The 19,535-nt window shown below is 34.7% G+C and overlaps 1 protein-coding gene across 4 annotated transcripts in view; it reads right to left on the bottom strand.

Annotated features, from left to right (window-relative positions):
- The window catches only part of ABCD2 (ATP binding cassette subfamily D member 2), an 88,748-nt gene that overhangs the window by 26,387 nt on the left and 42,826 nt on the right, over positions 1–19,535 (bottom strand). For all 4 annotated transcript variants that reach the window (XM_068971305.1, XM_068971306.1, XM_068971307.1 and 1 more), the window contains one exon: positions 3,735–3,880. In XM_068971305.1, the coding sequence (XP_068827406.1) occupies positions 3,735–3,880 (146 nt within the window). The remainder of the gene's footprint in view (positions 1–3,734; positions 3,881–19,535) is intronic.

Genomic DNA, 19,535 nt, shown 5'->3' with positions numbered 1-19,535 from the left:
CCAGGGATTGAACCTGTGTCTCTTATGTCTCTTGGATTGACAGGAAGGTTCTTTACAATTCACACCACAAATTTGAACTGAGAAATACTTACACACATGTTTTTTTTCAATAGTAAATACTGTGGTACTATATAGATTGTGGTTGGTTTAACCCACAACTGCAGAAGAGCAGACATGAAAGAACCAGGGATATGAGGCCCTTCTATAAGTTATATGCAGATTTTCAATTGCTTGCTAAAACTGAGTTCAGTGGAACAAAAGGACACGGTTTATTTAAATATGTAAAATTAAAGCTGCCTTTGACCCGAATACTCTTCTCTTTTGCCTTCTTAGCTAGTAAGGGGAAATTTTTTTAAGTCCAGAACATTTCTCCACTGTGTAGCAATCTGAACCTATTTTCAAAACCTTATTTATGTTTCACAAATGTTATAAAATTAGGTCACAGAGAAAAAATTTTTGCAACAATTTTTATTAGAAGTAAGAACACATAAGTGTATATAAATTATAATTGTACTCAGTTGTCAGTTGTGTCTGATTCTTTGTGACCCCATGGACTGTAGCCCATCAGGCTCCTTGGTCCATGGAATTTTTCAGGCAAGAGCACTGTAGTGGGTTGCCATTTTCTACTCCAGGGGATCTTCCTAACCCAGGGATCAAACTTGTGTCTCTTATGTTTCCAGGATTGGTAGGTGGATTCTTTACCACTAGTGCCACCTGGGAAGCCCTGTAAATTATAGCTGCATTTCTGTAAATAAACCTATACATCTCTGGGAATGGAATTATGAGGCTTTTACTTTCCAAGATGTACATTTTTGTAATATTTGAAAAATTACTATCTTTATATTATTTTTATGGCCTGTCTTAATTTTGTAATAAGAAAAAAAAAGTTACTTAGAAACAAAATCATTGGGTCTCTTAGGAAGGCAGCCATATCAGATATTTTTCTGAAGTGAGAATATCATAAAACAGAGTGGACTAAGCAAATCCTGATTTTCAAAGAGGAAAATGACTATCAGAACTCTCACACATACTCACACACACACAAATATACACATGCATAAACACACACATATACACTTAGGACATTACCAAATCCCAAGTAGTCCAGGTTTAATGTTCTCATCTGGAAAAAATCCAGGCCCTTTGCTTTCTTTATTATTTCTCAACTGAATTTTCATCTTTACTAAAATTTCTAAATAAACTTGGTCAAAGGGAAAGGAAATGAGAACTAGAGTTTCATTATTTCTTGTGCACTGGATTGAAAAGACTTTCCTTATTTCCCAATGATACTCCCCAAAAGGGACCAGTGTTCATTCCTGGGCAAACTTCCAGGAATTTTCCATCTATTTAGAAATATAATCTTATATTAGGGAAAAAAAAATCTCTAAATGCCATGTGACCCAAAGTTCTTGCTTCTAGTGAAAACTGTTGAAATAAAATTTCCTCTATGACTTTTATAACATTTATGAAACATAAGTGAGGATTTGAAAAAATAGTTTTAGAGTGCTACACAGTGGAGAAATATTCTGGCCTTAAAAAAATAGCTCCCCCCTTGAAATAAAAAGGCACAAGAAAAAAGTATTTGGGTCAAAAAATCCTTAAATTTTATGTATTTAAATAAATTATGTTCATTGTTTCAATAAACCCAAAAGCTTTAACAGGCAATCTATCTTGATCACAGAACATACAAATCAAAACTCTGAGTCATGATACTTCTTCTGATGCTGAAACAGTGAGACTAAGTCAGTTAAGAAGTGAAGTTTTCTTGCTTCCTGAAAATGTACAAACTGCTTTACTTCACATCTATTTGTTAACAATTCTACACCTATTTTGTAATTTGTTTGATGGAATAAAACATAGTTTTAAAATCTATCTTATACTAAAGTAAAGAATTTCTCTAAGCAAATTTCTTTAAGTGTTAGAACTAGTGTTGCTTCAAATCATTAATAGTCTTACTAGAACTTCAGCAGGCTTCTTCCAGAGTAAGTGATGTCCTTGCAAATTTGTTTTCTTGCTTTGCTTAAAAACATGTTTCATGTTTTAAGGACTAGGCAAGTAAAATGGATTTCCTTAGCATTTTTTTATGTATAAGGATATAACAAGCCTTATTAATACCTAAGATGTTCAGACAGCATAGCACAGTGGCATATCTTTTACAGAACATTGACATCCAAGTCTCATATGTGTTGGAATCCCTGTTCCACCACTTGCTGAGGGCCCCTGGGGAAACTGCTAAACTTCTGATTTTCATCTGTAAAAGGAGGGTTAGTAAAATCCACATCATTGGGCAGCTACAAATATTAAATAAGATAACTGTAAACTGCATAACATTATATTCTGCAGAGTGAGCACTCAATAAACTATAACAATTACTATCATATATTTTTAAGGTTGAAAAATTCTTAAAACTAGTTCTAGAATTTCTTGATAACTTCTAAAAGAATAAAATATGTCAAAAATTATTATAAATTTCTCTTCAGATTGTTAGATTTCAAACTTATCCAAATAACTTACCCCAAATTAATAGGTAGTTGCTATTTTGCCACACTGTTTTAAAACAGGGAAGAAGTTGACCATATGACACAAAAAGACAACCTGCTTTCCATATTTATAGCACTTATGAATTATGATATTATAAGATATATATATTATACATATTTATGAATATGTATAATATTCTAAAATGATATATAGATATCATATATAAATACAATAATATAATATTACCTCTTTTCCCTACATTGTTTTTTTATTGTATCAAATGAAATAATAGATGTGAAATATGTAAAATATCAAGCACCATCACATAAAGACAAAATATCTTTGTATCGATATTACATCTAGCTCTATTACCTTTAGCAACTAATTATTGTGAATTTACTATGTATCACTGTTCTAAATACTTAAATAAAGTCTTATTAAATCTTCACAGCATCTTTATAAGGTATTTCCATTTTACAGGTGAAGATACAAATGTACAGAGAACAGAGTTATTAAAGATTTGATTCCAGAATTCTGATTTCAAAGACTACATTCTTAATTACTATAATACCCTGCTTCTTTTGACCATGTAAGTGGGTTAGAAAAATAAAACATAAAACATATGCAAAATTAAACCTAGAATTCTAGCTTGCTATTTCAGTAGTTTGTCTAGGCTATCAAATTATATGTTATCAAGTTATTTCTGTGTTCTGAATGTAATTCTTTCTTGAGCTGATATGTATAACTCTTATTCTTACCTTTTCAAAGTATGTTTTATGCTGAAAAACTACCAAACAGAAGTTTCTATGTTTTATCTAATTCTCTATGTGTTGCTGTAGAGATAGAAAAATGTATTGGTAAGACTGTTGGTCTGAAAATAAAAAAGTTCTGTAACACCTACTTCTCAAATTATTATAGTTAATGTAAACTGAGGGATTAACAGGAGAATATCTCTGTCATGAACCTTACATACATTTAGATTGACTATGGCTTCAGGAACCCATGTTCATCCAAATATGAAAAAAATCTTCAACTGCTAGCTGTGGACTTAGGAAAAAGCTTAGTTTGCTGCACGAAATATAGCATAAACAGAAAAGAGCAAGTTAACAATGGAAAAGCAACAAAAGCTATAAACTCCATCTTTGCTTGTGTGCTTATGTTCCAACAACAGCATACATCAAAATTAAACCCAACTTAATTTTTTTAAAGTTATGTTAAATACACCAAAAAAAGCCATGAATTATAGACTTTACCTCCTTCTCTTTGAACTATATGATAGAGATGGACACTGTGTAGAATACAATCTAGATCACGGTCTGTATAGCCTTTATCATGCATGTCATCCACCGAATCTGGATAAATTACTTGATCTCGAAGACTTCCAAGAGACATGTATGGCCTGTAAAACACAAGAATCCGAGACAAAATCAGTTTAGTTTACTTATTGTGACATCCTAGTAGCCTGAAAACTCTAGAGGAGTCTTTAAATACTCTGTATCTAGGATTATATTTATTACCTGGTGATAAGTATTCTCTCTCAGATGTGGCAGGACAATATGCTGTTTTATTCATGTGAAAAAACATATTGAGACATGCCACAAGAAAAGTTTCTACAGGAAATACTTGGATATTTTCAGCACAGAAATACATACTTGTTCTGTTGTATTTTTTTTTAAGTTTTATACTCTGAATTTAATACTTTAATACTTTCAAAATACTTTGAAAAGGCAAGTCCTTTCCAAGAGGACAAGGATTCTGTTTAGGGAAACTGATTCAATCAGTGAAAAACTTGGGTAACAGTTTCCCAGCACATTTTGATTATTCCATCCAAAAAAGATTTATATCTCTATCATATAAAGACATACCTGTAGGATAGTACTATAAGATATATTATTATTATTTGCCACTTTATTTATTTTTTAATTGAAGGATAATTGCTTTACAGAGTTTTGTTATTTTCTGTCAAACATCAACAAGAATCAGCCACAGGTACACCCATATTTCCTCCCTCCTTAACTTCCCTCCCATCTCCGTCCCCATCCCACCCTTCTAGATTGTCACCGAGCCCCTGTTTGAGCTCCCTGGGTCATACAGCAAATTCCCATTGGCTATCTATTTTACATACGGTATTGTAAGTTTCCGTGTGTTCTGTTATATTTTATAAACGTTGCTTCTGTATTTCATCTAAAACTATTTGGGTTAAAAATTATAAAATTTGAGGCTTTGACATTATGAACAAAGAAAACTTTTAAAAGATATCCAAAATAAGAGAAATTAACAATATACTTAATTTCTTACTTATCAGATTAGTAGAAGTTCAAAAACTTGACAATTCACTCAATTGGCAAGTCGATGGAGAGACAGGTACTTTCTTACAATCATGAAAATGCAAAATGGTACAACCCTTTGGGGAGGATTTGGCAAACCAATATATCATCTGGTGTTTGATCCACCTCTAGGACTTTATTCTAAAAATATACTTTCTTTTTTTTTTTTTTAATCTTCAGACCAGCTTTATTTTATTTTTTTAATTTTTTTATTTTTTTATTATCTTTAGATTTATTTATTTATTTATTTATTTTTTAAATTTTAAAATCTTTAATTCTTACATGTGTTTCCAAACATGAACCCCCCTCCCACCTCCCTCCCCATAACATCTCAGTGGGTCATCCCCATGCACCAGCCCCAAGCATGCTGTATCCTGCGTCAGACATAGACTGGCGATTCAATTCTTACATGATAGTATACATGATAGAATGCCATTCTCCCAAATCATCCCACCCTCTCCCTCTCCCTCTGAGTCCAAAAGTCTGTTATACACAGCTGTGACTTTTAAAAGTGTACTACCAAGAACAAAAAAGTATGTAAAGTTATCCATTACAGCATTATTTGAAACTGCAAAATATTGAGAAAACCTAAATTCATATACAAAAGAGACTGAATAAATAAACAATAGTACCTTTACCATGCAGCTATAAAACTGGATGTGGAAGATCTCTATGAATTGATATAGAGTGATTTCTATGATATATTAAGTTGAAAAGCAAAATACAAAGTAGATGTATAGCAGAATTTCTCAACAGTGGTATTATGGATATGTTAAACCAGATAATTCTTTGTTACTGAGGTACATCTTGTGTCTTACAGGACGTTTAACAGCACATTTGGTCTCTACCCACTAGATGACTAGATGTTAGTAGCATCCACTGTGGCAGAGACAAAAAATAAGTTTTCAAATATTATCCTCCAGGGGACAAAACTGTCTCCATTTGATAGACCCACCAATGTGCAATATACTATTTTCATGTAAAATGAAAGCAAAATAAGAAAACATAAATCTGCTGATATTTACAAAAGGAAATACAGTAAACCAGAAACTAATGAAATCACTTATCTATAGGAGATGGGAGGAACAAACCAGAACAGATAGGGAAGGGAGAGACCATTCTAAATATCCTCTCTATGTATTTTAACTCTTAGACTCATGTTAAATGATATTATTTTAAATAACTAATAAAGATGAAGGAAGAAATCCTAAAATTGAATACAAACAGAAACAAATAAACTGTAAGTATATCAAATGAACAACATAACCACATTGAAAGGGGAAGAGAGACTGATCTAAGTAACTTTCAAATTTGGCTACATAATTTCAGTTGAAAACCAAAAGAACCACAAAGCAACTTTGAAACTAACTGTTCATGTTTCTTGTTGCTTCAGGTGTAGAAATTCTGAAACTATGTTGTAGGAAAGACCAAGTAAGTAAATTTTAATAATGTCACAAGGTAGGGTTCTCATTATGGAAGAAGGAAGATATAAATATGAAATGTGGGAGGAAAAGCAAAAAAAGAAAAAACTGTAGTGTTTAATGAGTATCACCATGAATTCATATTTTTTCAAACAAAAATATCATGAAGAAACTATCTGATTAACCCAAACGGAGGGACTTTATGAATAACCAACAATAGTTTTGCACTCATTACAAATATCAATGTCATAAAAAAAAATGCTGAGGAATTCATTCCAATTTAAAGAAACTAGAGCAACATGGCAACTAAAATGCAATGTATGATGCTGGACTGAGAAAAATGTTATTATAAGGAATAATATTGTATCAATTGGCAACATTTCAGTGTAGAAAGTTGTTGGACATTATCAAGAGGACTTCACTGTCAGTTGTCCAATAAGTTGGACTGAGGCAATCTGATGCTCCTGACCCTCTCCCCTGGCCTATGTTCAACCCACAGTTTCCACAGCCACCAAGAATTTTAAAAGGAGACCTCCTGAGAGAGCAATGTGGTGTTGAGACCATCTGGATGGTATACATGACTGAATTCCATTAAAGTCTGTACAAATTTTTATGATTCTGATAGATGGAATTAGAGATCTACTCATCTTGAGGCTGCCCGTCACAAGCCTCAGATGTAACTTCCCTTGCTTATTAAATCTGACACCCACCAGTCTAGAGTGGCCTGCCTTTCCCTGGTCTCTTCTTGCCCTCTGTGTATGAGGGGCAGTACGAAAACCAATAAAAGTATGTTCAGATAATATTATATCAGCTTTTAAACATATATAAATTTTTATAGGAAATATTACAGTATTTCATTATCTGTAGTTAACTAATTATAAATTATACATGGATTTTCAAATGCTCGGGGGGTCAGCTCCTCTAACTTTTGTATTGTTCAAGGGTCAACTGCACACACTAAAGAAGTTATGAGTGAAGATTTATTTACTGCACCTTACTTAAAATAATAATAAGGTATGTATGTGTACAAAGAAAGAGGGAAAGAATCAAAGATTTTAGTTTACAAAGAGACAGAATTAAAGGTTTGAAGTACAAAATGTGTTTTGTAGATCAATTATCTACCCATATTCCTATACCATTAAAATGATTTAGTTTAAGGATAGATACCATAAGGTTATAACAGATTTAACTAATATTTGAAAATAAAAATAATTTATATTTCAATTATACATGTATGCATTTATATAATAAGATTCTCAATGGAGTCTTTGGAATATAAGGAATCTCTGCTGCTGCTGCTAAGTTGCTTCAGTCGTGTCCGACTCTGTGCAACCCCATAGATGGCAGCCCACCAGGCTCCTCTGTCCCTGGGATTCTCCAGGCAAGAATACTGGAGTGGGTTGCCATTTCCTTCTCCAGTGCATGAAAGTGAAAAGTGAAAGTGAAGTTGCTCAGTTGTGCCCGACTCTTAGCCACCCCATTAGACTACAGCCTACCAGGCTTCTCCATCCATGGGATTTTCCAGGTAAGAGTACTGGAGTGGGGTGCCATCACCTTCTCCGATAAGGAATCTCTAGTGATATCTTTTAAATTGAGATATATTCACATTATAAAATTTGTACTGTTAAAGTGTAAAATTCAATGATTTTTAGTATATTTATAAACTCATGTAAATATTACCACTATTTAATTCTAAAACATTTCCTTTATCCCAAAAAGAAACTCAGCAGATACTCCTGGTTCTTCCTTCCTCCCTGGCAAACACTAACGTACTTTCTGTCTCTGTGAATTTGTTTATTCTGGAGATTTCATATGTATGGAATCACACAATATGTACTCTTCTCTCTCTCAGCATAAAGTCTTCAGGTTATCCCTTGTTGTAGTAGGTTGCAGTATTTCATTCTTTTCTATGTCTGAATTAAATTCCACTGTATAGATACACCACATTTGGTTAACCAGGATATTTCAGTTGTTTTCACTCTTTGGCTCTTATGAACAGTGGGCATACATCTTGGAGTTGTACATATGTTAACTCTGTTTAATTTTTTGAGGAACTGGTCAATTGTTTTTCCCAAGGGCTGCATCATTTCTAGTCACTTTTCTTCTGCCTTGTCTTACCCGCTCCAGAATTTTGGTCTGGAGAACTCCATGGACAGAGGAGACTGGCAGGCTACAGTCCATGCGGTCACAAAGATTTAGACATAACTGAATGACTAACATTTTCACTTCTTGTATTCCCTATGTCTTCTCTTTCTGGTCTCTGCTTTATCTTTCTTCTCTAGTTTAACCATATTTTTTTAAAACACAGAATTAGAATACAATGTTACTTATTTCCATCATTTTAAGCATTTATATAATGTGATATTTTCTCATAATAACAACAGTAGCATAAAATATACAGTGGCTCTCAAGGCCAGGGAACAATTTTTTAGTTGGTACCCTGAGACTAAGAAGAAATACAAGGAAATAATAAGAGTTAGTACTTTTGTTAACTTAAAAAGCAATGTCTGTTCCAATTTAATGTAAATCAGAGGCACAGATATCCTAAGTATAAAACCCAAATAAATTCAATCCACAGGACAGCCGTGACAATACATAACTGAGACTACAGTGATTAAAATACATCTGAACATTCATTTCAAAGGTTTTTCTACAGGATTCCGCTATAAGATCTGATTAACCAGCAATATTTGATGAAATACCATTTTATATCTACATTTCAGGGAAGACAATATAAAGACATGGATGTAATAATGGGTTTTGGAAAGATAGTTCTGGACTAGAATCTCGATCTGGCCATTTACTAGCAATGTGACCCAGATCCTGAGCTACACTTATCTCATTTGTAAAGTAACTTACTTATTGAATTTTTTATGAGGATAAAATGAAGGAGTGGGTTTTTATAAAGCAATATGGCCAGAGGACAGACTGAAAAATCTGCCTGCAATGCAAGAGACCCGGGTTTGAGCCTTAGGTCAAGAAGACCCCCTGGAGAAAGGAATGGCTACCTACTCCGGTATTTTTGTCTGGAGAATTCTATGGACAGAGAAGCCTAGCAGGCTATAGTATATTGGGTCAATGCTACAAACAGTTGGACAGGATTGGGTGATTAACACTCTCACATGAAGCAACTTAGTACAGTATGACAGACACATAGTAGGCATTCAATAAACCATTATGGAGACAAAAAAAGTTCATTAAAAAGGAAATATTTCAAAAAAGAACTTAAGTTTGTTTTCTGTGTCTGAGTCTGTTTCTATTTTGTAACAGAAAAGTTCAATTGAAAGTTGAGAGTTCATTTGAAAACAAAGTGATGGTTACCAAAAATGGAAGAGGAAGGGGAGGGATGCATTAGGAGTTTGAAATTAGAACATAAAATCTATTGCATATAAAACTGATAAACAGTAATGTTATATACTATTTAACTATTAAGCAGGATAGCACAGGGAAATATATTAAATATCTTGTCACAACCTTTACTGGAAAAGAATACATCACACACTTATGGTCAGTTTATCTTCAACAAAGGAGGCAAGAACAAACAGTGAAAAAAAGACAGTCTTTTTAGCAAGCAGTGTTGGGAAAATTGGACAGCAACAGGTAAATCAATGAAGATAGGATATAACTTCTCACTATACACACGAAAAAACTCTCAAAATGGCTTAAAGGCTTAAACATGACATTATACCATAAAACTCCTAAAAGATAACATAGGTAAAACATCCTCTGACATAAATTGTGCTAATGTTTTCTTAGGTCAATTTCCCAAGGTAATAGAAATAAAAACAAAAATAAACAAATTGCACTTAGTCAAACTTATAAGCTTTTGCACAGCAAAAGAAACCATAAACAAAGCAGAAAACAAACCAAAGAATGGGAGAAAATATTCCCAAGTGATGCAACTGACAAGGGCTTAATTTCCAAAATACACAAACTGCTCATTCAACTCAAAAACAAAATAAAACAGTTCATCCCTCAGTCATGTCCAATACTTTGCGACCCCGTGGACTGCAGCACACCAGGCGTCCCTGTCCATCACCCACACCCGGAGTTTACTCAAACTCATGTCCATAGAGTCAGTGATGCCATCTAACCATCTCATCTTCTGTTGTCCCCTTCTCTTCCTGCCTTCAAACTTTCCCAGCATCACGGTCTTTTCCAATGAGTAAGTTTTTCACATCAGGTGGCCAAAGTATTGGAGTTTCAGCTTCAGCATCAGTCCTTTAATGACTATTCAGGACTGATTTTCTTTAGGATTGACTGGTTGGATCTCCTTGCAGTTCAAGGGATTCTCAAGAGTCTTCTCCAACACCACAATTCAAAGCACCAATTCTTCAGCACGCAGCTTTCTTTATAGTCCAACACTCACATCCATACATGACTGCAGGAAAAGCCATGGCTTTGACTAGACAGGCTTCTTTGCCAAGAAAAGCCTATTCTATCTAGTTTGGTCATAGCTTTTCTTCCAAGGAGCAAGTATCTTTTAATTTCATGGCTGCAGTCACCATCTGTAGTAACTTTGGAGCCTAAAAAAAATAAAGTCTCTCGCTGCTTCCATTGTTTCCCCATCTATTTGCTGTGAAGTGATGGGACCAGATGCCATGATCTTAGTTTTCTGAATGTTGAGTTGTAAGCCAACTTTTTCACTCTCTTCTTTCACTTTCATCAAGAGGTTTTTTAGTTCTTCTTCACTTTATGCCATAAGGGCAGTGTCATCTGCATATCTGAGGTTATTGATATTTCTCCCAGCAATCTTTATTCCAGCTTGTGCTTCATCCAGCCCAGCATTTCACATGATGTACTCTGCATACAAATTAAATAAGCAGGGTGACAATATACAGCCTTGATGTACTCATTTTTCAGTTTGGAGCCAGTCTGTTGTTCCATCAGAAGGCAGGTCAGGTGGTCTGGTATTCCCATCTCTTGAAGAGTCTTTCACATTTTGTTGTGATCCACACAGTCAAAGTCTTTGGTGTAGTCAATAAAGCAGATGTTTTTGGGGGACTCTCTTGCTTTTTTGATGACCCAACAGATGTTGGAAATTTGATCTCTGGTTCCTCTGCCTTTTCTAAGTCCAGCTTGAACATCTGGAAGTTCACAGTTCAGGTACTGTTGAAGCATGGCTTGGAGAATTTTGAGCATTACTTTGCTAGCATGTGAGATGAGTACATTTGTGTGGTAGTTTGAACATTCTTTGGCATTGCCTTTCTTTGGGATTGGAATGAAAACTGACATTTTCCAGTCCTGCGGCCACTGCTGAGTTTTCCAAATTTGCTGGCATATTGAGTGCAGCACTTTGACAGCATCATCTTTTAGGGTTTGAAATAGTTCAGCTGGAATTCCATCACCTCACCAGATTTGTTTGTAGTGATGCTTCCTAAGGCCCACTTGACTTCACATTCCAGGATGTCTGGCTCTACTTGAGTGATCACACCATCATGGTTATCTGGGTCATGAAGATCTTTTTTTGTATAGTTCTTCTATGTATTCTTGTCACCTCTTAATATCTTCTGCTTTTAATAGGTCCGTGCCATTTCTGTCCTTTGTTGTGTCCATCTTTGCATGAAATGTTCCCTTGGTATCTGTAATTTTCTTGAGGAGACCGGTAGTCTCTCCCATTCTATTATTTTCCTCTATTTCTTTGCAATGATCACTGAGGAAGACTTTCTTATCTTTCCTTGATATTCTTTGGAACTCTGAATTCAAATGGGTGTATCTTTCCTTTTCTCCTTTGCCTTTAGCTTATCTTCTTTTCATAGCTATTTGTAAGGCCTCCTCTGACAACCATTTTGCCTTTTTGTATTTCTTTTTTTCTTGGGGATGGTCTTGATCACTGTCCTTTGTACAATGTCATGAACCTCCATCCATAGTTCTTAAGGCACTCTGTCTATCAGATCTAATCACTTGAATCTGTTTGTCACTGCCACTGTATAATCATAAGGGATTTGATTTAGGTCATACATGAATGGCCTAGTGCTCATTCAACTCAAAAACAAAACAAAACAAAACAAAATCCATCCAAAAATGGCCAGAGGACCTAAATAGACATTTCTCCAATTAAGATATATAGATGGCCAATAGGCACATGAAAAGATGCTCAAAATCAGTAATTACTAGAGGGACACAATCAAAATTATGATAAGGTACCACCTTATACCAGACTTCCCTGGTGGCTTAGATGATAAAGCGTCTGTCTACAATGCGGGAGACCTGGATTCGATCCCTGGGTCGGGAAGATCCCCTGGAGAAGGAAATGGCAATCCACTCCAGTACTATTGCCTAGAAAATCCCATGGACAGAGGAGCCTGGTAGGCTACAGTCCATGGGGTTGTGAAAGAGTCAGACACGACTGAGTGACTTCACTTTCACTTTCACTTTTCACCACCTTATACTAGTCATTAAAAAGTCTACAAATAACAAATGCTGGAAAGGATACAGAGAAAAGGGAACTCTCTTACACTGATTGTAGGGATGTAAATTGGTATAGTCACTGTGGAAAACAGTATGGAGGTTCCTCAGAAAACTAAAAATAGAATTACCATATGATCCAGCAATCCCATTCCTGGGCATACATCTGGACAAAACTACAATTACAAAAGAAACATACACCCAATGTTCATAGTAGCACTATTTACAATAGCCAAGACATGGAGACAACATAAATGTCCACCTACCAATGAATGGATAATGAAGATATGGTACATATATATCAATACAATGGAGTACTACTCAACCATAAAAAAGTATAAATAATGCCTATTGCAGCTCATAGATGCAACTAGAGATTATTACACTAAGTGAAGTAAAGCAGAAATAGAAAGACAAATACCATATGATGTCATTTATATGTTGAATCTAAAATATGACACAAATGAACCCCTCTATGAAACAGAAACAGATTCAGGGATATGGAGAAGAGACTTATGGTTGCCAAGGGAGGAGTTTTGGGGAGGCATTGAGTGCGAGGCTGGGGCTAGCAGATGTAAGCTTTTAAATATAGAATGGATAAACAACCTTTGACTGTGTGAATCATAACAAACTATGGAAAATTCTTAAAGATATGGGAATACCAAATCAACTTACCTGGTCTCCTGAGAACCTGTATGCAGGCCAAGAAGCAACAGTGAGAACTGGACCGTTGGAACAATGAACTGAGTCAATATTGGGAAAGGAGTACATCAAACCTGTATATTGTCACCCTGCTCATTTAACTTACATGCATAGTACATCATCTGAAATGCTGGGCTGGATGACTCATGGCTGGAATCAAGATTGCCAGGAGAACAACCTCAAATATGCAGATGACACCACTCTAATGGCTGGAAGTGAAGAGGAACTAAAGAGCCTCTTGTTGAGAGGGAAAGAAGAGTGTGAAAAAACTGGCTTAAAACTCAATGTTCAAAAAATGAAAATCATGGCATACAATCCTATCACTTCATGGCAAATAGATAGGGAAAAAGTGGAAACAGTGACAGATTTTATTTTCTTGGGCTCCAAAATTACTGCAGATGGTGACAGCAGCCATGAAATTAAGAGATGCTTGCTCTTGGAAAAGAAGTCATGGCAAGTATAGACAGCATATTAAAAAGCAGAGACATCACTTTGCCAACAAAAGTCCATCTAGTCAAAGTTGTGGTTTTTCCAGTAGTTATGTATAGATGTGAGAGTTGGACCATAAAGAAGGCTGAGCACCAAAGAACTGATGCTTTTGAATTGTGGTGCTGGAGAAGACTCTTGAGATTCACTTGGTATGTAAGGAGGTCAGACCAGTCAATCCTAAAGGAAATCAACCCTGAACATTCATTGGAAGGATTGACATTGAAGCTGAAGCTCCAATACTGTGGCCACCTGATACAAAGAGCCAACTCATTGGAAAAGACCCTGATGCTGGGAAAGACTTGAGGACAGGAGGAGAAGGGGATGACAGAGAATGAGATGGTTGGATTGCATCACTGACTCAATGGACATGAATATGAGCAAACTCCAAGAGATAGCAAAAGACAGTGAAGCTTAGAGTGATGCAGTTCATTGGGTCACAGAGTCAGACATGATTTAGCGACTGATCAAACAAGACTGTATAGCACAGGAAACTATATTCAATATTCTATGATAAACCATAATGGAAAAGAATATTGAAAAGAATATATATATATATATATACACACACATATCTGAAATACTTTGCTGTTCAGCAGTATTAAAAAACATTGTAAATTAACTATATGTCAACTTATAAAAGGATATAAAAATATATATGTAACTGAATCACTTTATATAAATGTAACTGAATCAAATATATATATGTGTCAAATATACATATATGTAACTGAATCAGAAACTAACATAACACCATAAATCAACTATACTTCAATTTAAAAAAGAAGAAGAAAACAGATACAAAAGAATTTCTATATAGCCAGTTAAAAGTTATGTGGTTATTCCAAAGGTAATATTTTTTAATTTTCAACATCATTAAAAAATAATAAATATCTAATCTTCTAGATTCTTAGAGAGTATATCCTGTTAAACATATAAGAAAGAACCGCAAGTTTACCTAGAAATATTTCTTTTAGTAACTGGAGAACCACTTAGCTCATTGTAGCAATTGATGGAACCTCAAAGGTTGTGTATGGAGAAGGAAACCCACTCCCATATTCTTGCCTAGAAAATCCCATGGACAAAGGAGCCTGGTGGGCAACAGTCTATGAGGTTGCAAAACAGTCAGACACAATTGAGAGACTAAACACACAAAGGTTTCATAAGGCTGTCAAATATTTTCTTTGTAGGAGAAATTTGGAGAAGTAAAACTTTCTAACTTCTTTAAAAGGTTAATTTAATATTACTTATGATTTCTTTATGACTTCAGAAATCTGTCAGTTCTCTTTGATAAACAGATATGGAAATTTATCTCATAAGAACTTCTAATTATAATTAAGTTCTATTTTTGCAATGTTTAATTTCTTATTGCATTTATAAGCCTAACAATATGATGAACATGCATTCTCAAAATTTTTAAAAAGTAAAAACAAAACAAAACAAAAATATTCTTCTACTGAATTTTAAAAATTCAATCAGGATGAAATTTAAATAAAATAATTGGTTATTTGATTTATTTTTACTCAAATGATTTAACAAAATATCAAAATTGCTATTTTGCAAGTTTATATGAAAGAAATGATGAAATTATACAAAATATTTCATAAAAGTATATATTCATTAAGGACCTGACAAATATTAAAGTTCCATTTTCTCTCAATTGTTGTTTTATACTCATATGAAGAGATAAAAAATAACATTCTATATGCTTTTATTGAGGTACCCAGCACCTAAGAATACTCTAATAGATTATATAAATATAACTATTTAAAAATATGTTTATAAAGTTAAAGTTACAACTGAATTCTCTGGAAAAGCATATCAAGGACATTTGGGACGATGTTGAGTGTATATCCAACTATCTATATGATTAGTTTGTGTATGATCCTTTTTCCTTTTCAAAGGCTTGGAATTTAACATTTTAAATCTAGCTCAAGCTTCTCTAGTTCTATGACAATTATACATAATTGATATGCACTTAAAGTCTTCTTTACTAAACTTCCTTTTCTAGATATATAGACATATTCAGACTAACTTCTAAATATTTCAGGTACGTCTATTACCATGTCAGAAAGTTATTAGCTTCCATGCTCTGGCCCAACAGAACAGAAATACAAACAACAAAAGAAATAGATATAATTAGTAGATATTAAAAAGGAAACACTATCTAGTTTCAATTTACTTTCCCTAAGTAAAATCCAGAATTAACTCTACTTCTTGTGGGAAAGATTTTGGAATAAATCTATAGGTATCATGTGCTGTGCTGTGCTAAGTTGCTACAGTCGTGTTCCACTTTGTGAGACCCCATGGACTATAGCCTGCTAGGCTGCTTTGTCCATGGGGTTCCCTAGGCAAGAACACTGGAGTGGATTGCCATGTCCTCTTCCAGCGGATCTTCCCAACCAAGGAATTGAACCCATGTCTCTTATGTCTCCTGCATTGGCAGGTGGGTTCTTTACCACTAGCACCACCTAGGAGTACTATTACCAATATAATTTAAATTATTATCATGAATTAAGCAATTATCAAAATTTCCTTTGTTATATGAAATTACTTGGAATGCATCTATATTTAAACTGTTAATTATAATAGTAAATTAAAAGTAGAATTATTAGAGATCAAATCCACATCCAGGGATTATGGCTTTTTATATTTATATTACAAATGTTTAAGGGTACTTTTAAAATTTGTATTATACTCTCCACTTTCCTATATTAAATATTTGACAATACGTGACTTTTGGGGAAATGTATTGACATTTATTCACATGATAGCAAAGTAATGCTCAAAATTCTCCAGGCTTCAACAGTACCTGAACCATGAACTTCCAGATGTTCAAGTTGGATTTAAAAATGGTAGAGGAAAATTCAACATCCATTTATGATAAAAACTCTCCAGAAAGCAGGAATAGAAGGAACATACCTCAACATAATAAAAGCTATATATGACAAACCCACAGCAAACATTATCCTCAATGGTGAAAAATTGAAAGCATTTCCCCTAAAGTCAGGAACAAGACAAGGGTGTCCACTTTCACCGCTACTATTCAACATAGTTCTGGAAGTTTTGGCCACAGTGATCAGAGCAGAAAAAGAAATAAAAGGAATCCAAATTGGAAAAGAAGAAGTAAAACTCTCACTGTTTGCAGATGACATGATCTTCTACATGGAAATCCCTAAAGACTCCACCAGAAAATTACTAGAGCTCATCAATGAATATAGTAAAGTTGCAGGATATAAAATCAACACACAGAAATCCCTTGCATTCCTATACACTAATAATGAGAAAGTAGAAAAAGAAATTAAGGAAACAATTCCATTCACCATTGCAATGAAAAGAATAAAATACTTAGGAATATATCTACCCAAAGAAACTAAAGACCTATATATAGAAAACTATAAAACACTGGTGAAATAAATCAAAGAGGACACTAATAGATGGAGAAATATAGCATGTTCATGGATTGGAAGAATCAATATAGTGAAAATGAGTATACTACCCAAAGCAATCTACAAATTCAATGCAATCCCTATCAAGCTACCAGCCATATTTTTCACAGAATTAGAACAAATAATTTCAAGATTTGTATGGAAATACAAAAAACTTCGAATTGCCAAAGCAATCTTGAGAAAGAAGAATGGAACTGGAGGAATCAACTTGCCTGACTTCAGGCTCTACTACAAAGCCACAGTCATCAAAACAGTATGGTACTGGCACAAAGATAGACATATAGATCAATGGAACAAAATAGAAAGCCCAGAGATAAATCCACACACATATGGACACCTTATCTTTGACAAAGGAGGCAAGAATATACAATGGAGTAAAGACAATCTCTTTAACAAGTGGTGCTGGGAAAACTGGTCAACCACTTGTAAAAGAATGAAACTAGATCACTTTCTAACACCGCACACAAAAATAAACTCAAAATGGATTAAAGATCTAAATGTAAGACCAGAAACTATAAAACTCCTAGAGGAGAACATAGGCAAAACACTCTCAGACATAAATCACAGCAGGATCCTCTATGATCCACCTCCCAGAATTCTGGAAATAAAAGCAAAAATAAACAAATGGGATCTAATTAAAATTAAAAGCTTCTGCACAACAAAGGAAACTATAAGCAAGGTGAAAAGACAGCCTTCTGAATGGGAGAAAATAATAGCAAATGAAGCAACTGACAAACAACTAATCTCAAAAATATACAAGCAACTTATGCAGCTCAATTCCAGAAAAATAAATGACCCAATCAAAAAATGGGCCAAAGAACTAAATAGACATTTCTCCAAAGAAGACGTACAGATGGCTAACAAACACATGAAAAAGATGCTCAACATCACTCATTATCAGAGAAATGCAAATCAAAACCACAATGAGGTACCACTTCACACCAGTCAGAATGTCTGCGATCCAAAAATCTGCAAGCAATAAATGCTGGAGAGGGTGTGGAGAAAAGGGAACCCTCCTACACTGTTGGTGGGAATGCAAACTAGTACAGCCGCTATGGAGAACAGTGTGGAGATTCCTTAAAAAATTGCAAATAGAACTACCTTATGACCCAGCAATCCCACTGCTGGGCATACACACCGAGGAAACCAGAATTGAAAGAGACACATGCACCCCAATGTTCATCGCAGCACTGTTTATAATAGCCAGGACATGGAAACAACCTAGATGTCCATCAGCAGATGAATGGATAAGAAAGCTTTGGTACATATACACAATGGAGTATTACTCAGCCATTAAAAAGAATTCATTTGAATCAGTTCTGATGAGATGGATGAAACTGGAGCCGATTATACAGAGTGAAGTAAGCCAGAAAGAAAAACACCAATATAGTATACTAACACATATATATGGAATTTAGAAAGATGGCAATGACGACCCTGATTCTAAGACAGGAGAAAAAGACACAGCTGTGTATAACGGACTTTTGGACTCAGAGGGAGAGGGAGAGGGTGGGATGATTTTGGAGAATGACATTCTATCATGTATACTATCATGTAAGAATTGAATCGCCAGTCCATGTCTGACGCAGCATACAGCTTGCTTGGGGTTGGTGCATGGGGATGACCCACTGAGATGTTATGGGGAGGGAGGGGAGGGGGGTTCATGTTTGGGAACACATGTAAGAATTAAAGATTTTAAAATTTAAAAAAAAAATGGTAGAGGAATCAGAGATCAAATTGCCAACATCAGTTGGATCATAGAAAAAGCAAGAGAATTCCAGACAAGCATCTACTTCTGCTTAATTGACTATGTCAAACCCTTTGACTGTGTGGATCACAACAAACTGTAGGAAATTCTTCAAGAGATGAGAATACCAGACCACTTTACCTGCCTCCTGAGAAATCTATGCAGGTCAAGAAGCAACAGTTAGAACTGGACATGGAACAACAGACTTACTCCAAATTGGGAAAGGAGTACATCAAGGCTGTATATTGTCACCCTGCTTATTTAACTTATATGTAGAGTACATCACACAAAATGCTGGGCTGGGTAAAGCACACGCTGGAATCAAGATTGCCAGGAGAAATACCAATAACTTCATATATGCAGATGACACCACCCTTATGGCATAAACTGAAGAGGAACTAAAGAGCCTCTTGATGAAAGTGAAAGAAGAGAGTGAAAAAGCTAACTTAAAACTCAACATTCAAAAAACTATGATCATGGCATCTGATCCCATCATTTCATGGCAAATAGATAA

The sequence above is a fragment of the Capricornis sumatraensis genome, chromosome 4 (genome assembly GCF_032405125.1).
Source record: "Capricornis sumatraensis isolate serow.1 chromosome 4, serow.2, whole genome shotgun sequence".
NCBI lineage: Eukaryota > Metazoa > Chordata > Mammalia > Artiodactyla > Bovidae > Capricornis > Capricornis sumatraensis.
The sequence above is the reverse complement of the archived record's forward strand: the minus strand, read 5'-3'. Positions and strand labels throughout refer to the sequence as shown.